General features: G+C 37.8%; 1 protein-coding gene and 1 long non-coding RNA gene across 4 annotated transcripts in view; one reads left to right on the top strand and one right to left on the bottom strand.

Annotated features, from left to right (window-relative positions):
* The window catches only part of LOC137152489 (uncharacterized), a 43,683-nt gene extending 38,555 nt beyond the window's left edge, over nucleotides 1-5,128 (top strand). For all 3 annotated transcript variants that reach the window (XR_010919533.1, XR_010919532.1, XR_010919530.1), the window contains 3 exons: nucleotides 2,158-2,237; nucleotides 3,223-3,320; nucleotides 4,412-5,128. This is a non-coding gene — a long non-coding RNA (uncharacterized lncRNA). The remainder of the gene's footprint in view (nucleotides 1-2,157; nucleotides 2,238-3,222; nucleotides 3,321-4,411) is intronic.
* On the bottom strand, nucleotides 703-23,543 carry NDC80 (NDC80 kinetochore complex component). The gene is made up of 16 exons (XM_067547100.1): nucleotides 23,440-23,543; nucleotides 21,883-21,969; nucleotides 20,764-20,887; nucleotides 20,446-20,618; nucleotides 18,576-18,678; nucleotides 17,167-17,253; nucleotides 13,481-13,574; nucleotides 10,924-11,030; nucleotides 9,762-9,906; nucleotides 8,382-8,587; nucleotides 6,997-7,149; nucleotides 6,394-6,483; nucleotides 3,647-3,739; nucleotides 2,174-2,304; nucleotides 1,477-1,579; nucleotides 703-1,051 (listed from the first exon to the last, which is right to left on the bottom strand). The coding sequence occupies exons 1-16, from the start codon at nucleotides 23,538-23,540 to the stop codon at nucleotides 881-883; spliced, it is 1,968 nt and encodes a 655-aa protein (XP_067403201.1). The 5' UTR covers nucleotides 23,541-23,543; the 3' UTR covers nucleotides 703-880.
* Between the last annotated feature and the right edge of the window lie 144 nt (nucleotides 23,544-23,687).

Genomic DNA, 23,687 nt, shown 5'->3' with positions numbered 1-23,687 from the left:
CACATCTCACAATAATTATGAGTATTGATAAATTACAGGCTTTCAGTAGAGACCTCACATGCTACCCTTTATGGAAATTCCATGAAAGCAGTGTATTGACGTAGTCAGTTTGTCAGGTCGAAGACAGGAGTTGCTTGTAAAGTACAGCAAACCCTCTGCCAGGTGGCTCCAATGTGCCTCTGGGTCTCAGCAGGTCTGTGAGCAATACCAAACATATTCAAGCAAAGTCCTCCCGTTACTGCCTGTTCTCTTTTGGTTTTGCTGCTGCTGTTGCTTAAAAAACCAAAACGCCATCTCTTGCAGGGCGTGGGGAAGAATGTGCACTATCAACAAAAACAGTTAAATTCACTATACACATGTGCTGTCACATGTACAATAAACTCAAAAATGGAAAAAACAAACAAACCCCTTTCATCTCAATTACTAGTAATCTTGAAAATGTATTGTAACATTAGTCAATACAAAGTTTTCAGAGGACAGATTTTCAAGTTGGTGGTGTCTCTTTAAGCAGTGGGACTGTGTCCCATTCCAGGTCATTTTTCAGACAGGTGGCGTTGTATCTTAATCCCACTAAATGTTTCTAGAGGAGCACAAGTGATGCGAACACTTTCCATTAGTTACAGAGAGACTAAAATTAAATTTGTTCTGTGGGTTATGTCTTGCCACAGTTGCATAAGTGGATAAAGAGTAAAAACAAATCCATTACTTTATTTGCAAATAACTTTATTAACCTCTTTAATTTGTTTTATAGAATGATGCACATATTAAAAACTAAAAAGAAGCTGTGTACATTTGTAAAAATGCCCTATAAAACGTAACAGCAATTCAGCTAACAAGAAAAGCTCTGACAGGTGATGCCTATGTTGAAGGATAGATGCCTCTAGAGCGCCACACTTCCAAAATTTTCATCTTCATCATCCTTTTTGAGAATTAGTGCATCAGCCTTCTTTTTATAGTTGTCTAGGATCTCTCTCAAGTTTGTCAATAAATCTTCTGACATGAATTCTTCAGAGTCTCTATCAACCTTTACATTTTGCTCACCCAGGTATTTCTAAAAGAGGAGTTACAGCAAACTAGTTAAACTATTGCCGTCTATAATAATGTTGAAGTATGGCTTCTGCTTAAATATTAGGGATTTGCAGCTGCATGTGTGTTTTGAGTAATCAACTTCTAGATGTGAAATATTTTAAGTCATCCTATTCTTGAGGGAGACACAAAAGGGAGAGGGAAGAAGAATAAAACTGACAAGGAAGGACTACTAAATCTCAGCTGCCATTCCTGACTTCTACTGAACAAAAGGACTAAACACATCAACTTTATTATCAGAGGCTCCAAGCTCTTTTTAGCAGGACTATAGATGGTATGATTGGTATTTTATTCAAGAGAGTAAACTCTTTAATATAGATGCACAGTTATCCTTCTGAAAGTCCCATGTCCGAAAGGATTTTGTTGTAGATAGCAACAAGTTTGACTAACCTCTACTGATACTACATGAGTAGCAATCACTTCCAAGAGACGGTTCAAATTATCACCCACTTTCCTGCTCTCTTCTGTTGTCATCTGCATAACAACCTGGTATCTAAAGAAAAAAAAAAAAAAAAGAAAAAGAAAACCCTTTTTCTTAATTATACCTGTTGACACAGTAGAAACAGAATCACATTACTATGGTTGATGGATCATCCTTTTCATAGGATAATTTATTTGAATCAGAGCAGAATTGTTTTCTTAAACTTAACTTTGAAAAACAATGATAATTTTTATGTTGGTTGATAAAAAGTAAAAGGATCACAAGGAAAATAAGAGCTATTAAGAAAATCAAAATACAGCCTTTCTGGATTTTTCTGGATTAAATATTGCAGTTAGATATGTCTTTACTGAACTCTAATGGACTTATACTCTCCCTATAACTAAATACATGATATGAGGGTACATTAGGCACACTGGTTAAATTTCCTGACAAAAACATTTATTATGGAGGAAAAATATTTTATAGCTATAAGCTTGCAGAAGTAGAGGTAATGATATTGAGCCTCATGCAAAACAACTGAAAAGGGTACCTACTCACTCAAGGGAATATAGAAATATTATATAATGCTAGACATGTTAGGACTTAACATAGAATGACCTGAGTAATACATCTAAAAAACCCATCCCTAGGTGTTGTTGGACTTACTGACGCTGAACATCATGCAACTCATTCATAGCTTCACTGAGGCCTTCATTGATTCCACTCTCAAGTAAGTGTTTATGCTTCTCCAATAATTCCAGCTCAGTTGCACATTTTCTCTCTTCTTCTTCTGCTTCCTGTAATGGTAACAGCATAAGTTAGTATTTCTATTTTTTATTTTTAAGAGATAGTAAAATGAGAGAAATTGTTCTACTAATAATCATCCTAGAATTAGTAAATCAACACACTTGTAACAACATGGTGCAGCTTATTTGGAAACCAAATGAGAAAAGAGTTCAAGGGGGTCCCTTTGTACTACTCTGGAGTACCACCCCCACTCAACCCTTCAAGGCTTGTGTTCCTTCAACCTTCCCTTCCAAGTCTATCACTATTCTCCCCTCTCCACCAATTTATTTGAAGGAGTAAGATAGGCAGTTGTATTCACCTCTTAGAGGGGTACTCCTGGATCCTGAGTACTTCTGCCAATATTTGTGATTTTACAATCATCCAATTTAAAAAAAAAGTTTATCTTTCCCCTGTTCCTCTGTGAAAGGCCCAAACAAAACAAGAATGATTGACTATATGCAGGGAAAGAGTGAAGTTGGCAATACACTTAGTGCTATCAAATGCACAAAGCTAACAAAAAGAATTCCCCCACTCCTAATCTTTCAGTTCTAGTAAACTTAAATGTTACTCATAATAGCAGATAATTTTTAGCAGAAGTATGACTTGATAGTCTAACGTTTGTATAGTATTTTGAAGTTACATGAATAAGTATTATAACCAATATCACAGCTATTAGTAATTGACTTACTCTAATAGCACAGGATATGTATCAATAGCCGAGTTTAGGTGTGTTGTGTGGCAAGAGTGTGATGGTCAACTGCCTTCAACAGCCCATTGATGCATCAACAGCCAAGTAATGCAGACCTTTTTAGTGGTTTACAGCTATAGTATTAACTCTTTCAAACCTACACCTTTAAAGTTAACACTAGCTTATTTTGAAGAAGCATTTTCCCCTGTGCATTACTGTGTGAAAAAAATATAGTTCTCAGGGCAAGAGCAAACATAAAAGAAGGGGTTGCTATGCAAAACAACAGATGCCAATGGAGCAATGGGGATGTTAAGAGGAGCACTCAGTAGTCAACAGGAGGTGGGTTTTTTTTTTTTTTGTTACTAAACACTAAAAAAAAAAAAAAAAAAAAAACATATACCAACAGGACATGCTATAATTAATATTTAACATTTTGCATAAATAGTAAGGATATTCAAAGTGGCCTCAAGACAAGGGAATTGGAGCTGTCCTACTGGATGTTAGAGCAAGACTTTCTCCAGCGCTGAATTCTCAGTTATGTATATGAGTTTGTTTATGGCTGTGACAACACCAATAAGGTTCAAATGGCCAGTCAGAACACAACTTTGGGTTCTCACTATCCAAATCCTTCATTTAATTTGTCTCACTTTGTAAATAGTGCCTACCTTTAGCTTCTGGTGGTAAAGGTCATCCAGCTTTTGGGCCTCTTCCTTAAGCATTTTAACACTGCTTTTCTTTTCTATTACCATTGTGTTCACCTGAAAGTACACAGTTGATTAAAAAAGTCTAACAATACAGTCCTGCAAAAATTCCAACCTGCAAAGTTCTTTCCACCTTCAGAGAAAATATACACATGGCAGCCACATCCCCCAATGACTCTTATTTCAACTCCCAAAGATGAATACTTAGATCAACTCCTATTACATACCAGTGTAAAGGAATAACTGGTTTTTTAAAATGTAAAAATAAAAGTGACACACACTATGTATACAGAGAGAATTATGCCCTTTGGCATCAGTATTACCTCTAAGTGAGGATGTAGGTTTGGGAAGAGGTGAAAATAACCTACTAACTTAGTGTATACCACAATGTTAAATAAAAGGTTACTTGTTTCAATTTAAAGGGACTTGTGTTGGAAATGGTGGACTTCTTGCTAATATATTCTCATATCAGATTTAGGAGACTGATTATTACATTATAAATATAAATTATAAAAGATACCAGATGGATCTTAGTCTTCTAATTCACTTCTTTAAGATTTAAAATCCCTAAGTACATTGTGTTTGTATTTCAATCTCTAACTTTTCCAAGTTGTAGAAACAATGTTGTGATGCCAATTTTTCCTCTTCACTATTCCCCAACTACAATTTCCAAATTGGTGTTATTCCCTTTGGAGTCAAACAAGTGACACTATCATTTTCTTTTTCTAGAATTCACTTCATTCCCTGACTGAAGACAGACTTGTGGGTTGCTCTGCTGATGGCATCAAATCAGAACCATTGTCAACTGCAGGAGGCAGACAAATTAAAATGTTGAAACAACTGCCTAATTAGCTTTTTGAATCAGCTACTGCCTTATCCTCATATCCAGTAAGGGAGGATAATGGGACTGAAGAGTGTTAACCGTTATCAAAGTCTCATTTTTGCTGAAGAATCACATTTACATGTGCATATAAACATTCTAGATAGGAGTGTTTATATATTTTTCAGATTTAGTGAATTCCTAATGCCCCAATTGATCTTCAAACAGTGCTTATAAAAATGATAGTATTTGGGACTCAAAGAATGGGAACAAGCTGGATACTTATATACTGTGCTCATCAGTGTAGATGATGAGGAACTTAAACTGTTTCTCTTTTTAAATACATGAAAGGTTAGTTCTCTTCATGTTTTCACAGCCACAAAAGCCATTTTCACTGACTGGAAGTAGTTGGATCAAATGAGAATAATTTGCTGTATACCTACATGGATTATCCAAGTGAAGTCCAAGAATATTAAGGACCTTTAATTATGCTGGTTACTGTTTAAATAGATGATCTTTAAATTGAGTTTTTCAATGGGCACAATTTAAGACAATTATAACAACAAATCTTAATAGTTTTACTATGTATATTAGAAAGCTAATACAAACTTTGAAAAGCCATATTTTCCAAGTACCAAACTTTTCCTGAATAAAAGGATTTTGAAATAGGAGTCCTATTAAAAGTGCTTCTTAAATGGCACCATACTTAGCAGTATGTTATTTCATCAGAAAGATCAAGAATAATTCTTCTGTCTGCAAGGGGTACCAGTTTTGAATGCTCGTTGGCTCCTCCTCCAGACAGGAGCATCATTTAAAAAAAAAAGTGCAGACCTGTTAGCCAATACATATATATCATGTGTAGCATACACCACATTAATGAGTATTATGCCCACAATATTAATATACATTATATATGTGTGGGGGAAGTTATTTTAATTGAATGTATTATGCTACTCTTCCTACAATTCTGTTAATCCATGTCATGTATCCCATAACACTTTGCAAAGCTGAAGTCAATTGTGGCATTAGAAAATAGGAAGTCTGTCAAAGGGATACATTTATTCTATGCAGAGGTACCTTCACAGGCAACTGGTTTGGATTGTAGTATCCAGAACAGAGATTAGGAAAGATACAGGACAATAAGTATCTTTCGTTGGTGGATTGGATCTTAAGTGATGTTTAAAGTACTTTTTAACTTGTAAACAGCCATGATATAAAATGTGGGTGGTGGTATCTTTGAAGCACACCTATTGTGCAAGCTAAACATGCTGAGATTTAAGAATTATTCTCAGAAGGAGGCATTTGTAGTCTTCCTTTCATATTGTACACCATACTGTTTTGTCTATAGACAAATTGGCTGAGCTTGGTTATTTGGTCTCTTGAGCATTTTTAATATCAAACTGTAAGTGTAGTCAAAATCAGTTGGGTATAATAATCAATACCCCCTACACACTTAACATTTCCCCAAACTATTCCATCTTCAGATACTTGCTGGGCCCTATTTTACTCTGAAACTTACAAGATATCAGCCACTCAGTGATGGCAAGGTTGGGTAGCAGTCTGAGAAAGTTCATTGTACTTTCATTTGTTTGCCTAAAAAGAAATTTTTTCCCAAGCTTGAAGGCTCCAAATATTATGTAACTGCATCTTATTTTTGTTACCCTTGCCCACCCAATTTCCTCTTTTGTTAATCACTTTTGCATTTTTATGGCAGGGACCATATGTACCTTTGTTTTGTACTGTGCCTAGCAGAGTGGCCCTTGGACACTACCAGAATTAAAAAAAACAACTAACTAATACAATGTTTTTATAATATGTAAGTGATCAAGCGTTGGTAATAGATGGTCTAGCAAAGCTTAGTATCGACACACAGTAAATATATATAGCTCACCTGTTCCAACGTATCCTCTAAACCCATTTTCCTGTGGGTAGCTTTTCTAATTTCTTCTTCTGTCTGGTTTATGAGCTCCATAAGGGGAGCCTGTAATGCACATACAAAAGAAATAGTCATTTAAAAGGGGATGCATGTTGAAATAAGAAAATGACTCCAGAAACCTCCAGAATTACAATAATTTAGAACTGAACAAAACCATTATTGTTCCGAGAAAAGCCGTACCACAATTTACAACCTCAAAGGATGGGAATCTGAAACCTCTTCAACAAGACTCAAGCTTTCAACCAAGCCACTTTATAAGCAAAATGATGACTTTGGGGATGGGAGGTGTGACAAAAAAATCCGGAAAGTGATGTGTGTTTTTCCCCTCCCTCCCAAACCACCCCCAAAATCCTTTATACACTTTTTTTTTTTTAATTTAGGCCGTCTAAACTTTACCATTCATTTCCTTCTGCTACTCCTGTCAGTACATTCCAAAGCATGTTTTTACTGACATTACATAAAGGATAATTTTAAACTTCCTAACAAAGTTGCTTATAAATGAAGTACTAACACTGTTCCAATGAGTGAAGCAGCAATAAAAAAAAAGTGTCCACTTACATTAATATGAGTTCTGTATTTGACTAGACAATTTGGTCCTGCTTCAGGGTTAAACTTAATCTCAAAGTCATGGCCTTTGGAATTCTCTGCACTTATTGGGATCAGTTTCAGCTTTCGAGCCAACTTGTGATACTCTGCCAGTTGTGTTTCAATCTGTCCATTGAGGGGGGAGGAGGAGAGAAGAGGAAAAAAAGCCAAAAAATTAACAAATTCAAAGCATGCACCCAACTCCAAAGCCACACAGCAAACTCATTATTCTTCCAGTTTAAAGGAGTGTCCAATTCCTCTGTGAGCACACACACACACTTCTTGGAAATGCTCTGAAATGTAAGCGTTCTAGGTATTGTCAACTTACCAATTAGCGTTTTTGGTTTAACCACTATGAGTCTTGTAGATTGGTTCTCAGAAATTTCATAAAACTTATAAAGGTGAGATTGAACAGTTTCACTGCTTGACTTACTGTGTTTTCTATTCATGAAGTATAGCTACTCAAGTTTTCATTTAGGTACTGATTCTCAAAGCTAGGAGACAGATACTTATGAGTAGTTTGTAAGGCTCCAAAGAAAGGTGAACGTCAGTCATAACTTCTAGCATCTACTGGTGTAGGGAGCAAGTGTTATGACACTGCACATACACAATTGTACGGCCTAGCAAATTATTTTAATTTTTTTCATACCTAGAAAATTTCAAAATTGGCCTGTTTACTGATCTCCATGTGTCACTTAGCAACAGCACAACATTTATATTCTACACTAGTTCTGAATTTACAGCTACAAGTAGGTGATATGTAAATGTATACAGGGCATTATAAAGTACTATTCTTAAAAAAAAAAAAGTTTAAAAACATTCTTTGAGCAGGTTTTTTTTTTGGTGTGCTTTGCCTAACAAGTAGCAACTTTTAAAAACTGCCATTTTTAAATAGAATAATAAGAGCCAAACTCATCCTTTCAGCAGGGCTGAATTCAGTGGAATTGAAGGATGAATTTGATCATAAAAGCTCAGTGAAATATTGACGCAAATTAAAGTATTAAAATGGCATAAATTACATCAGGGATATTTAATTCCAAGAAACTTTGAAAATTCCTTTTCTGCGTCAACATCGGTGGCTGACAGCAGTGCATATGCTTGCTATCCCCCTGGTGATACATAAATACATAAAAACTACACTTGAAAGGAGACATGAGCATGAAAAGTGTTTGTTCAAGATAGAATAAATACAGACCCTTTAAAAAGATTAAAAATGATAAGACATGGTCATTGTTGAATTAATTTAGGAAACTAATTGGCAGTAGTATCTTAAATTTCAGTTTTTGACTAATCTTGAATTAAGTTTTAAGGATGCAAACTGACAATTGTCTCTCACAGACAGTAGTGCTTTCACGTACCGCCTCTTTCCCTCTAGCATATTTCAGCTCTTCATTCCATAACTGGTGTTCTTCTGCCTCCAGTTCCTTGGTCAGTTTGTTGATTGTTTGCTGCAGTTCATCCCTTTCATGATTTATTCTCTCAATGTCTGCAACTGAGTACTTCTGGTTATCAAAGATGTGCTGGAGGCGTGCATTCTCCTGTTTTATCGCTTCAACTTCCATTTCTGAATTTACAAAAAACATGTTTTAGAACTGTTAGAAAGTCAGAATAGCTAAGGGCAGCCTCATGTAAGCATTATAACTACTCCATATTAGTTTATACTTTGCTTTCTTAAAAGTTTCCTAATTTAATACTTGACATATATTTTTGAGACCTGGAGCTAGTTTTCCTACTGTAACTCAAATCAGCTAAACTATTACTTTTAGAGACGTAATTCAAAAGAAAGGGTGAAGTTTTAACTACAAATTGCAAAAAAAATTTAAACAAAGTTAGAATCAGATGTTCTGGCAATTAAATATTAATACGGAAAGGAAATCAGCAAGTATACACTAAAATTAGTAATAGAATCTTACATTTACAGAGATTATTTTTGTATAAAAAGAATCCCAAAGTGCTTTACAAATTAGATAGGGATCTTTTCACTCAGTTTTGGAGTAAACATGGCAGTAGTTCTAGACCAGTGAGTCTCAATCTTTCACACAGCAAGTCTCTGAGTGCGACCCCCTTATAAATTAAAAACATTTTTTATATTTAACACTATTTTAAGTGTTAAATGTATAGCCCTATTGTTTAAAATCAATTTACCTTTTTTACTGCTTTTTTTTTTGGGTTGATCTCAGTGTTCTGATTGGTCTGTGGTTTAATGCAGCTCTTTGGCTGCTGAACAATCAAGCCCTCTAATGCTGTCTCAGTCCCAGGGCTGGCCTTAGGGAAAATGGTGCCCTTTCTTTGGAGGTGGAGCAGGGTTGTGGGTGGAGCTGTGCTGGAGGGCCTTGGGGCTGACAGCCCTGGGACATGGCCAGCTCAGGGCTGACAGCCTGAGTCCTCCATGTAATAACCCCCCGTTTGAGAACCCTGTTCTACACCTTAAAATTTAAAAAAAAAAAAATCAGGATCAACTAATAGGTTCTTAATTATCAGCTTATGCATTTTTTTTTTTTTAAAGTGATGTACACATTGAACTGGGAAGTAATCATCCATGTGCCATTTCCCCACCCCACACTCCTCAGAGCCTACAGAGGGACTACAAATCTAATAAAATCGGCTTTGTTAGGAATCTATTTAGGAAATTCTCTCTGTAGGATCATGATATGCTCAATAAGTATTTTATTCTCTTCAATCTAAAAACAACTTGGTTCAGCTATGTCAACCATTTGTGAACAGTGCTTCTTCCTCACCTGCTGTCTCAAGTTCTTCATTAAGGCCTTTCACTTTCTGGTCAAGGATGGCTGCATGAGACTCTAAATTAGCCATATAAGCCTGGTATTTCTGAACATCTGCTTGCAAAGAAGATTTCAGTTTTCTCAATGACACTAAACGATCCTTAGAGAGGGGGGAAAAAAACAAAAAAACAACCTCTCACTTAAGAGAATTTATAGAAATAAAATCAGTTTTACTTTCCACACAGGACAGACATGATTACAGGCAGCTTTGTTAGCTGGATGAAGTTTTCCTTTATATTCCCTCAGTTTATTTATCTTTGTAGCAGTTGACTTAAATCTTGCCTAAAGCCTCAAAAAGAGGCATTCCCAACTTCTTTGTTAACCTCAAACATTTCAATCCAAAAGCCTCTGATACTTTCGTTAGTACTACAATACCACTTGGAAGCCTGAATCAAGGATAAGGGCCCAAGTTGTGCTAGGCACTGAACAAGAAGCAATAAACTAGTTTCACCTCAGAGAAATTGCAATTTAGGGTACTGACAAGACACAACAGATAGAGGAAACGGGAGAGGGAGGGAGGACAACATTAAAAACAAGCTCATTTTGCACAGGAGAAGTAGTCTTTTTGCCACTTGCCTAGCTACTGATCTAATTTAAGTTTAATTAAATATATATTTAAGAAAATTAAACCAACTTTTCAAACATATAATGCATTCTAACAAAACACAAACGTTTTGATAAATTGCTGCCACTTGTCCCATACTCTTGTTCCCGCAAGAATCCCTGGATATTATGTACTAAATCTTTAGAGAGAAATCCTGTTGGATCAACAGTGCTTAGAATTACATTGGCTAAATTGTGAACAATGCAGTCTTCCATTATTTGAAAATATTTGCATAATACCCAACTATGACTCATGCCTTCCCAATAAACTGTTTTATATTGCATCAGAATACAGCAAATACTACCCATGGTCAGCTAGAATCACTTGGTGCATCTGAAGAATATTTACATTTTATTCTAACATGAAATAGCCACATGGGTTTGCTATTCTTACTCCTGTGTCATCACTGTCTTGTTATGGAAATAATATTTCCAAGGAATGAGAGAGGACCTGGAACACCAATACAAATAAAAAGCCAGCTCCCTTTCACTTATATGGAGTATATTTACGAACCGGCTCACTTTCCCTTTCTTTCTCTAGTCTTGCAATCTCGTCATGCAGCCTTTTGTTTTCTGCTGCTAGAGCCTCCACCTGGAATTCATCTATATTAAACAAATTCTCTGAAAGAAAACAAAAATTAGAATTAGTAATCAACCCAGATGCTCTCCTAAAACATCAACATCCATACTGAATAATGCCAATGTAATTGCTTGTACTACAGTATACCAGACACCCTTTCTTTGACACACTTTTCAAAAGGTTATAATTTTCATTTAATTCTCATCACACAATCTAGAACACAGACAAAAAAATAAAAATAAAAGTAATCCAAGTGAGTTCTTGCCAGTGTCAGATACATGCAGAAGCTATACCATGTGGTGAGTTCCAGTAAACAAAGGTTCTCAAACTTTTTGATATGTGGACCACATAGATGTAGTAGAGTGTTCACATCATGAACCAAGTCCCTCACAATTTCTCAAGTGTAGTCCCATTTGTGACTGTACAATATCCCTAGGTAACAGTAGTTATGTAAAAACTGAAAAAAAATTTGGGGGGGGGGGGAGGGAGAAGAATTGTCACTTTTTCACTCTGCTCCTCTAACAGTGATGTTCTTCTTTCCCTCCCATGTGCCTCCCAGCTATTTTATCTGTCTTTTCTCTTGCTCCCTGCATATGCTGGAAAGCTGCCTGATTCTCTTTCCTTGTGAACTTTCCTCTCTCATTGATAATTCATGCTTCCTCTCCTACTAACAGCTACATAGGAGGCAACTCCAGTCCTAGTGGTGGCTCTAGTCTGAGAGTGGCTCCTAAATAAATAGCAGCCACTGAACAAATGAGGCTCTTTCCTTGTTTACAGCTGTCTTCACCTGTAAAAGCAGGTGAAAATAAGAAGCTGCATCATATAACCTGCCAACACTCAGCAGACCATCAGAAAGTACTCCACAGGTCAGTTTGAGAAGCTCTGCAATACAGCGTGGAATATTCTTGCCAGCAAATTAAAGTATGGGTTGGATGAATGGACTATAAGGTGGATAGAAAGCTGGCAAGATCATCGGGCTCAACAGGTAGTAACCAACGGCTTGATGTCTAATTGGCAGCCAATATCAAGCAGAGTGTGAAAGGGGTCGGTCCTGGGACCAGTTTTGTTCAACATCTTCATTAATGATCTGGAGGCTGGGGTGGATTGCATGCTCAGCAAGTCTGCAGATGACACTAAGCTGGGTGGAGTGGTAGATACCCTGCAAGGTAGGATAGGATGCAGATTGACCTAGACAAATTGGAGGTTTGGGCCAAAAGAAATCTGATGAGGTTCAACAAGGACAAGTGTGAAGTCCTGCACTTAGAACAGAAGAATCCCATGCACTACTACAGACTGGGGACCATCTGAGTAGGCAGCAGTTCTGCAGAAAAGGACCTGGGCATTACAGTGGACATGAAGCTGGATATGAGTCAACAGTGTGCCTTTACTGCCAAAGAGACTAATGGCATATTGGGTTGCATAGTAGGAGCATTGCATAGTAGTAGTAGTTGCATAGTAGGAGCATTGAGGGAAGTGATTATTCCCCTCTATTCGGCACTGGTGAGGTCACATTTGGAGTATTGCCTCCCATTTGGGCCCCCCCACTTCAGGAAGGATATGGACAAAATTGGAGAGAGTCCAATGGAACAAAAATGATTAGCGGGTTGAAGCACATGATTTATGGGGAGAGATTGAGGGAACTGGGCATGTTTAGGCTGCAGAAGAGAAGAGTGAGGGGGGATTTGGACAAGAGCCTTCAGCTACTTGAAGGGGGGGGTTCCACAGAGGATGGAGCTAGGCTGTTCTCAGTGGTGGCAGATGACAGAACAAGGAGCAATGGTCTCAAATTGCAGTGGGGGAGGTCTAGGAACATTAGGAAAAATTTTCACTCGGAGGGTGGTGAAGCACAGTAATGGGTTACCCAGGGAAGTCCTGGAATCTCCATCCTTCGAGGTTTTTAAGGCCTGGCTTGAGGAAACTCTGGCTGGGATGATTTAGTCAGGGTTGGTCCTGCTTTGAGGAGAGGTTGGACTAGATAACCACCTGTCCCTTCCAATGCTAATCTTCTATGATCTGAACTGCTGACTGTATGTATTTAGTCACATCTGTACCTTTTAGTGAGAAAAAGAAGATTGTATTGTCTTTTATTGGTCAGCCCTGCTGAGCCAGAGGTAAGAATGAGCAGCAAATTCTATTCCATCTGTGCATCAACAATATTGCATATTGCATTTTGATAAGTTACACCCATACAACACCACTGATAACATGGGACTGCATGGGTATCATTGAGGGCACAGGGTGACCAGCCTGCATTATTGGGAAGGATACATAAGATGAAGACAACCCCATTTGACTCTCAGACCCAGGCTGAGTTGGGTGGGGGAGGGGGGAAGAGAATCCATCCTTTTGTTTGCAAATTTGATATGGCAATAAGAGAGAAACAAGGAATCAACCTTTTAGTTAAAACTAAGCACTTCACAGAGAAGAACTTCACTTTGAATTGAAACAATTTACAGCCAAAATTAGACTAAAAAACCCACAAAAAACTTACTTAGCTTTGACTGCACTTCTGCATCAAATTCCTCAAAAGTATCTCCACCCTTCATGAAGTGCTCATAGCACTTTACAGTGTAGTCCATAAAAAGCTGAAAATACAATTTTATAAACTTGCATAAATTAAAGCCAAAAGTCTCAAAGCATCTGGCTATCCAGTTCTAATCAGCAAGTGGAATGAAACGGAACATCTTAACCAAAAAGATCTGTTATCAGTTTATTTATTAATCACTGTTCATGTGTTCAACTCTTTACAATACATACAGACAACGTCCTTGGTCAACGTATTTACATTCTAAATTAAAAGAGAGAATACAGTTCAGATTTACACTACACCAAACGACCAGAAGACCATTAACTCTTAGAATAGGGAAGGTTTTTTTGGTTTTTTTTTTTTTTTCAATGCTCTTAGATTATTTTAAAATCATTTGAATGAAAATAGTGTAACTATATGGTGCATAGGAAAGATTGTTCTAAGCATAACGAAGATGGCACAAAGATGAGACTGCAGAAGAATACAAAGAGAGTGGTGAGAGGCAATGAAGTGAAAAGAAGAGCAGAATAAGAAGAACATAGATGTAAGCAGGAGCAGAGCTCAAAAATTTGAAGGCAAGGTCCAAACACTTGACTTTCATACAGCAAATGAAGGGTTTTAAATAGGGGAGTCATATGGTACGCAAGATGCATGAGGGTAAGATTTTTTTTGAAGCAGCATTCTGCATGGACTGGAGGAAAGCAAGGAGAGAAGCCAGCAAGGTATACTGTAATCAAGGCAGAATGGATGAGGATTCAATGGTACATAATGGGGAAGAGGAAAAATTAGAGACAAAAGGATGAGCTCAGTTTGAGTTGAAGAAGGAGAGGAGCAGGACTAGTAATCATCAACTGAGATGCTCAAGAAATTTTGAGGAAAACAGGAAGTGAACATAGAGAACATAGAGAGCAAAGCCTGGAGAGAAAACCCACGTGAGAGTGTGAATTCAAGCGGGAGGAGTAATCAACCACATCTAACAAAAGAATCTAGGCAACCGGCTTTTTAGTGCCACTGTGAGGTCTTTGGTGACCCTGTTAAGGTATTTAAGTGGTGAGGGAGAACTGGATTTAAGGGAATTAAAGAGAGAAAGAACAGACTGTGTATTCAATTGAATTTAGACGCAAAGGAGAAGGGAGGAAGGCGATGAAGTGATATTTGCAAAGAGAAATGCTGTCAAAAAATCTATTTTTTGGAGATTTTGTTTGTTTTTTAAAAAGATGATCTGATATAATGCCCAGACAGAAGATGTAGCCTATATTATTAGGGAAGATGTCTAGATAATCCAGGATTTCCTAAGGTTGCAATTTGTTAGCAATTTTAAACTGCAGTTCTCTCAAAAGTAACTGAAAGCAAGCAACTGAAACTGAAAGCAACAAATGTCTGTCTTTTGTTTGTATCTTAACTCCAATTTATATTTGTTCAGTTTATAGAGATTTTTTTTTTTTTTTTTTAAATAAAGTTTTTTTCTATTGCAACTGCCAGCCCTACCTCATTCCAGGATCCAAAATTTCATACCAGGTTCTTTCTTGCTCATACATCACTGCTAATAACAATTCTACTGGTCAAATTATGCTCTCTGTCACACTGTGCAACCCCACTGAGAAGTACTGCACAGGTTTAACTCAGGGCAGAGCTTTCATTACTGCTGATAAGAGGAAGAAAGAATGCAGCTTGGCTTTTAGGTACAGGGCTAGATTGCAGTGCTGGCAGTTAGAAAAAGTTTTACTCAGTTTAAAAGTAAAAAAAGAAGATCTGACCTGGAACCAAGTAGCAGCCTTGTGCTATGGCTTCAGGAAAGCTGCTAGCTTCCCTGGCTTACTTCCCTGTGCCCCTTGACTTAATGGCTGTACCCTGCTCGGACAGGGGTCCTTCCTAGCCTCCTTGCCGGGGAAGGCTCTCGACCCCTGACAGCCCCACTGGGTGTGGTAGTGCCCAACCCAAACGTCAAGTTCAATCTTTCCCCTCTGGCAGGGTCTTTTCCTTTCAGCCTCCAGGCCTGGGAAAGGTCCTTTGCCCTCTTCGGACAGGTTTCTCCCCTCCCCCAGTCTTTGTACCTGCAGGATTCTCTTCTGCCAGCATTCTGCTCCTTCTCCTAAACCCTCCTGGCTCCTGACAGCAATTTGCCTGCTCAAACACTCTGGTAGCTCGCCTCACTCTCACAAGGTGGGAGAGGAATTATTTAAGTTCAGCACCAATGTGGACACAAGAACTAATGGATATAAACTGGCCATCAGGAAGTTTAGACTTGAAATTAGACGCATAACCATCAGAGGAGTGAAGTTCTGGAATAGCCTTCAAAGGGGTGCAGTGGGGGCAAAAAACCTAGCTGGCTTCAAAACTGAGTTTGATAAATTTATGGAGAGGATGGTGTGATGGGACAGCCTAATTTGGCAATGGACTGATCTTTGACTACTAGATATGCCAATGGTCTGTGAAGCGATGTCAGATAGAACCCATCCTTTCTTGGGTCTCTGGCTGGTGAGTCTTGCCCACATGCTCAGGGTTTAACTGATTGCCATATATGGGATCGGGAAGGAATTTTCCCCCAGGGCAGATTGGCAAAGGCTCCGGGGTTTTTTTGCCTGCTTCTGTAGCATGGGGGCACAGCTCACTTGCTGGTGGATTCTCTGTACCTTAAAGTCTTTAAACCATGATTTGAGGACTTTAAAAACCTCAGTCATAGGTTAGGGGTCTATTACAGGAGTAGATAAGGCTGTACAGGAGGTGGATGTTCAGGAGGTTCTGTGGCTGGCATTGTGCAGGAGGTCAGACTAGGTGATCATATTGGTCCCTTCTTCGAGTCTATGAGTGAGGCCTACAGGGGCCTGGAAGGTAGTGCTTGTGTTGCCAGAAGCTGGTGGAGTCAGGAAGTTGAACCACAGTAGGCATAGACAAGACTGCCTCATGCTAAAGGCAGATGGTGGTCCAGTGCCTCACAACCCTGGGAAGCGTTACACCATTGAGACAGAAGAAAGAAACCCTATGATACTCTTTTTTTTTAAAATGGAGTCACTGTTCAGGACAGTACTGCAATTAATATGAAAAGAATCTCCAAACAGAGGAAATCTTTGAGACTTTGCCAAGAGAGGAAAATGAAAAGCAGGATGACATCCCCCCGTCTTCTCCTCCCCACTCCTCCTGAGGAACAGAAGCACTGGTGTGATAGAAGCATAAAAACAAAGAAGGTTTCCTATTTTAATTTAATAAACAGTTTTTACCCTGAAGTGGAATTCTTAAGACTATTAATCTGGTCTTGACACACATTCACAGAGCTAGTTTTAGCTGTAATTTACCAGTGCCCAGATGAAAGGAGGATGAAAAAAAAAAAATTTATTTTAAAAATATAATTTCGGTTGAGGTAAACAGTCCAGCCAATAATCAAGACAATACAAGACAATGCTGCAAACATTACATAGGATAATCTTGCACTTTAAAAAAAAATAAGGTGACCTAGTACAAATTGTTACTTTTATAAAGCTAATTTACATTGTATTCATGACTTCCTGAAAACATTAAGAATGTAAGACTGTCCAAGAAAACTGAATTAAACTAGCTCAAAATTTTAATGAGTTTTACATTTTGTCTTATGACAGTATACTTCAGACTCTAGATGAACAGTTACTATAGTCACTGGTAAATTGTTATGGTACCTTATTATGTACAATTCCATCTTCTGTTTCTCCTTCCCAGGTCTGTCCTTCATCAAATGGTGTGTTCTCCCTCGTGGCAGAATACAACTAGAAGGGGAATTAATGGCATATGATGTTAATGGTACTCCAGCTTAGTGGTTCTCAACCAGGGGTATACATGCCCCTGGGCGACGCAGAGGTCTTCCAGGAGATACATCAACTCATCTAGATATTTGCCTAGTTTTACAACAGGCTACATAAAAAGCACTAGCGAAATCAGTACATAATAAAATTTCATATAGACAATGACTGGTTTTTACTGCTCTATATACTATACACTGAAATGTCAATACAATATTTATATTCCAATTGATTTATTTTATAATTATATGGTAAAAACGAGAAAGTAAGCAATTTTTCAGTAATAGTGTGCTTGATACAATATCAGACATAAAAATACAAAAGTAAGCAAGTCATTTTTCAGTGAAGTGAAACTTGGGGGTATGCAAGACAAATCAGCCTCCTGGAAGGGACACAGTAGTCTGGTAAGGTTGAGAGCCACTGCTCCAGAGAATGCAGTCTATGAAGACCTCTACTAGTTCCTGGATTAGGGTATCACATTAATTTTAAGAAAAAGTCTAGGGATGCAGAATTAGCATCACTGGACCAGTATCTCTTTTTTTGGGGGGGTGAGGGGAAGAAATGTTCTGAACAGCAGCAGTGCAAAGAATCAGTTTTGTTAGCTTAATGCTGCTGGTATGTTGCCAAGCTGAGTACAGCAAGAAGGAGAGAAGAATGTCTGGAGACTACATCTAACAAAATTGTATTATTTAACCTTCTGCATGTAAACCAAATGTATCTTTGCAGCCATAAATACTGGAAGTGTTAGGGTTGTATTTTCAAGAATGTTTAAATGGCATAGGCACAAACATCCCATTCTAGGACAGGTGCTCCTACACTTCCACTGAAAATCTCACCCTTATAATTTAAATTTAGTAAAGTGAAGTAGATAGCCAAGATCACCAGGAGCAAACGGGAAGTTCTTCAGAAGCAAGTGGATTTTTCAAGCCTTAACTTAAATATCCCCTTTGAATTCAGCCCACATTTTTTAAGTGTTCACATATTTCATCTTTACTTCCATGTAACTACCTCATTTTAGTGTAGGTATTAATCAACATCACAAGTTAGTTTAACAAGAAGTTTAAATATAAAATTAAAATCAAGTCATCTTACATAGCATTATAAAAAATAAGGATAAAGTTACATCACAACTAAAAATGTCATCTGACAATTTCTTTGCTTCCTTACCTTAGTGTTTATGCTAATTTAAAAGTAACTGATTAAGATCTCTCTTATGATACTAACATTCTAGCCTACAACACTGCATACATGAAAACAAAGTTATTCTGCTCAGTGAAGTCAAATAGTACCTTGACACAATCGATTAGCCAAACCAAAGCTGCTACAATCTGAGGCCAGGTGTGTGGAGCCCCCACTGTGTACATAGAGCTTTTTGACAGTGCAAAGGGATACCTATTAGGAAAAAGAGTCAGAGCATTTCTTAAATAAAAGTTTGGTACTGGTAAAAGACACCCTGACTACACAAAATGGCACTCTTACATACACCTTTAGGCTCACCTTACCAATAAAAGCAAGGACTTGCTTCTGTTAGCAGGTAGAGAAGAGCAAAGTAGATTCTACTTTACATTGTGCATAAAAAAATAAAATAAAAAAAATAAAAAAATCAGCTAAGTTCCCATAGCAGAATATTTCAGCTGGTGATCACAGGGGTTTAATGTCTTTCTGGAGTAAGGACATGGAGGTTTGTTGCATAGGCACGCCTAGAGTTCTAGTGTTCCCACAACTCCCCTTTGCTCCCCAGTTTGCTAGACACATCCCTCCCATTTTCCTCTTTCTAGTCCTGGTGCTACGGGCAACTCCTGGTCTTGACTCTCCCACGCTGCTCTGCCTCCCCACTTGACACCTCCCCACTTAGAATGTTTCTCCCTTTCTCCTTCTTAGGCTACTCTGAGGAGAGACACATGCATAGCAGTGCTAGAAGAAAGGAGAGGAAGCTATTTAAATAGGTGCTAGGAGAGGAGGCAGAGGAAGGAAAAAAGAATTCCAACAAGTGAGGTACTGACCTATCTCCTCCCTGACTGGGGGAATAGGATTGGTTGGGATCTGAAGCCCATCCACTCCTAACCACCTGGCCAACACAAACAGAGAAAGAGCTGCCAAGTCCCCACTGAACAAGACTCTCACTTCTGGGACTCTCTAAATACAAGACAGGCTTGCAAAGTGGGTTGTGAACTTAAGGTCATGTGATATTAGGCAAAAATAGCTTAGTTTTCAGATCCTGGGTTGAATTTGCAGTGCTGGGAGCTAAAAAAAACTTCATCTGTACTCTGACCAAATTTGACATGCAAACACTGAGAAAGTTCATATATCACACCTGGTTGTTGCATTGCTAACTATAGACATACTTTGAAAACCTTCTGAAATTCAGTGTGTGGAAAAGTGCACATTTTGTTCTGATTTTAGACTGGCAGTTACACAAAATTGGTTTAGACCTATAGGGCAATGAGCTAAAAACATTTTGCTGGTAAAGTATGAGAAAGTGTTTTAAATGCAAGTGTTCCTTAAACACCCAGTTTCAGCATTTTTTAAAAAAATGAACTATTTAAATCCATCCTTCTGCTCTGGAGACAAGTTTCTCAAATGGTCTTTTCATTCCCAGATTTGTTACCATGTTTTGACAGAGCTACCCAGGATTGCATTCTGGTTATCGGGGCTCTAGTAAAACAGTCAGATTCTCAGGATCAAAAAGTAAGGCCACTAGACAGCACCTTTCTTTTCAAAATTTTAACTAGATAATACAAACCAAGAACCTAGAGTCTTTGATATGGTGAGTATGCTTACTTCAAATACATCAATATGAGTTGAGTGAAATCCTCACGTCACTACAGACACAAAGCACCTCATAAGATGAGTTAAATGCAGTTCACACTGCCCTGTAAACTTGGAAATTTGGAGCCTGTCAACATTTAAGTTTTTTTTGAAAACGTTGGACCTACTACTATTTCCAAGCCACACCTAAGATTACTATTACTATAGGTAATTGTTCAACCTGAGTGAAATGCACCCCACAAAAACCTCTACATCCAAAACACCATCCCCTAAACAAAACAAATAGGACCAATGACAACACTGAGGAGGAAGTTTAAAACGACACAATTTTAAGTTTTACCATGCCCTTTTAACACAGGCAATTGACAAGAACAAATTCCTGATGCATACCCAAGCTCTTTAAAGATTCTGGGGATTTCCTCTTCAAACTTAGAATCAGGAAGCTCATAAGAAGGGCACAGGAAGCCATAGATAAAAGTGAAAACCTTTAAGAAGTCCTTAACAGATGGAGTTTGCAGTGATTTCATGGAGACATTATGGGCATAACCATTCTCTACAAGAAACTGAGATAAGACATACATACATATTATTAGTGTGTACACATAGACACACTGGAAAAAAAGCTAGGTTTGAACCAAGGATACAGGTAGATTGTGATTAACCCCATTTATGATTTAAACCAAACTGTTAAATAAATTAGCAAAATACCTCACAGAGCTGTCGTATACAATGTTGGATGAATGCCTTGTCATGAAGTGGCCTGGGGTCCTTGATCTTTTCTGTACCAAACACACCACACTGACTGTTACGTGAACCACCAGGACCACTAGATCTAGAAACAAAAAGTTTAGATACCTGTAAATCATAACTGTAGTGTTCTTAAGTTTATTTACTTTTATTCACTTAATCGCTTTTATTAAACGATAACAACTCTGCTGTGTCATTTGTATTCCAGAACAGAGTATCCACACACGGAGTTATTCTGAAATAGCTATTGCAGAATAACTTATTCTGCATTATCGATGCTGGTCAATTTCTCCATGTAGACAAAGCTTTAGTTTTAATACTAGCTACACAGCAATAGTTAATTGGACTAATAGTCAAAATAAACAGATGGTAAACCTTACCCTTAGATTTAAAATGATATATATATATTCATATATCCTACCATGGAAGTTTTTGGTGGCCCCCATTCTCTAGCGCAGCGGTTCTCAACTACACCACTCAGGAAAAAAAAGGGGGGGGGGCACTTTCAGCAGCGGCAGGGTTACATGGGGGGAACAATGCCCTCCGCCGAAACCCTGCCGCCGTTTGCCCCTTTTCGGCGGCAGGCTTTCGTGGGGCTGGGGGGGACTTTCGGTGGCGGCGGGGTTTTGCAGGGGCGGCGGCGGGGGGGACGGACGGGACTTTCAGCGGTGGATTTGGCGGCACGGTACGGCTCGCGTACCACCCAGCCTTCTTCGAAGTACCACCGGTGGTACGCATACCACCGATTGAGAACCGCTGCTTTAGCGTATTATCCCCAACTGTGGTCTAACTGAGAAAAATATTCAAGTGGAAGCAGAGCAGTACAGTCCACAAAAGACTTTCCCATTGCCTCTCCCATTGTTGTGGCTTCTCAGGAAAGGTGAGTGATCTGCACAGATACACGAGCTCTCTAGTGCTCAACACTTGTGAGGAGAAAGAGCGAGCTATGAAGCTGCTCCTGCTCCACAGTGCCCCAAGTAGAAATATTTCTAGGGGAAACATGAATTGCAGAGATCTTTAAAAAAAAAAAAATGTTCAATTACTTTTTAATTTTACAGCACAGAGCCCTATCAACGATACCTTTTACCAAAGAAGCTGACTTTTCTTTCTGAGGTACCAGATGCAGGTTTACTCATACTCAGCTTCCCAAAGGTTGTTCTGTCTTGCCTTTAAAAAAAAAAAGTTTGTATAAAGTTACTGATATTACAATAATTTCACCTTTATGTTCATTTAAGAAAACTACAATGCATATTAATAACAGAAGGCAAGTTAGACCAGGGTTGATGGATTTAAGTCACTGATTTTAATCACTATTTAAATTAGCAAACAGAAAACCTCAATTTAAATAATCAATTTAATTGTGTTTTGCATTTGTACTTTTTAATTACAGTCCTAAAGGCTGATTTTCATTGATTGAACCATTAAAACATATTGATTTACAACTAAGCATAACCTTTATACTAAATACGGTGCTTCTTTTCACTCACCTGATGGATACACAATACCTACACATACAACTATATAGCTTAAGGTACATTTACTCAGATTCTTAAATTTTACATTTTTATTATGTTAGAAATGTGAATATTTACTAGATTAATTTTGTACTTTGACGTGTCATGCTCTACTTTGGTGGAAATTCAAATTTAATTTAAAATGCACAAAACCAGCATTTACTTTTTTTAATAAATAAAATGACTTTAAATACGCTGGTTCCATAAGAAAAACCATTAACATGATTTGCATTTAAAACTGACTTATTAAACAAAGGATATTATCTCTAGTTAGTTTCTGGTCACCATATCCTTCAAGATTTTAGAGCTAATAGCTATCCTCTCAAATCAAGTTTTTATTCATAGATTGGGAAAGGAAGACAAGCTTTCCCGGTTTTTCAACACCCATCTGGTTTCTTAACTTTGAATGAACTAGTTGAATAAACTGAAATGAAGAAAATATTCTCTCTGCACCTCCAGAAAAGACAACTGCTACTTTAACGAACACTGGTTCTGGGTACTTACCTAGTGACAAACCACTGAACTGGTAGAACATTGTTTAAAACTTGGCAACAAATACATATTGCTTAGTATAATTTTTTTGCATTTAATTTAAATGATTGTAATAGATTATAATATGCTTAGGCCTTAGCATAGGCTGACAATTTTAAATAGATTTACTTTTAAAAAATAAACCCTGTTTAATTTCAATTAAAAAAAAAAAAACTGATTTTTTTAAAGCATCAATTTTTATCCACCTTGAGCTAGACTATGCATCTTAGAATTAACAGTTTCTTGGTGCTGCTGACTAATTAAATAAGTTCTTTGGAGACTGTCAATTATATAAAAACACTGCTGCCAAACTTTCTGTTCTCGATAATGTAACAAAAAAGTTAAAATATTAAATTTTAGTCACAAAAGTCTGGAAATTAAAGTTTAGCTCTCAAATAATCATACATTGACCATATTACACACACACACACACACACACACACACACACACACTTGCATTAGAGCTAACACCATCATACAAATTATTGTTTATAGATCTGATCCTGCAGAGATTTAGACATGCTTAACCCAGTGGGATTAAGAGTTAACTTTGTGAAAATCCACTCTGAATGACTTGATCAGGGACACTTACGCCTGAGGTGTATGAAGACCTATCTTGTTGGTATCCTGCACTCTCAGAGGCATCATGGATTGCCGACCACTGCTACCAGTAGTACTCGAGCTGCGCCGCATCGTGATTAAACTACAAAGCAAATTATGTTGGTATTAGAGAAATAGTCCCAATATCAAGGAACATCATCTTCTGCTACATCACAGCTATGTATGTGCAGGGGCTGGATTAAACTAGAGTGGGTTGGCATGCTAGACCAGCAATTATCT

This window comes from Emydura macquarii, unplaced genomic scaffold (genome assembly GCF_026122565.2).
Source record: "Emydura macquarii macquarii isolate MOO-44397 ecotype Brisbane River unplaced genomic scaffold, CSIRO-AGI_Emac_v2 contig_212, whole genome shotgun sequence".
Classification (NCBI taxonomy): Eukaryota; Metazoa; Chordata; order Testudines; family Chelidae; genus Emydura; species Emydura macquarii.
Note: the sequence above shows the minus strand (reverse complement) of the source record. Positions and strands in the feature narration are given on the sequence as shown.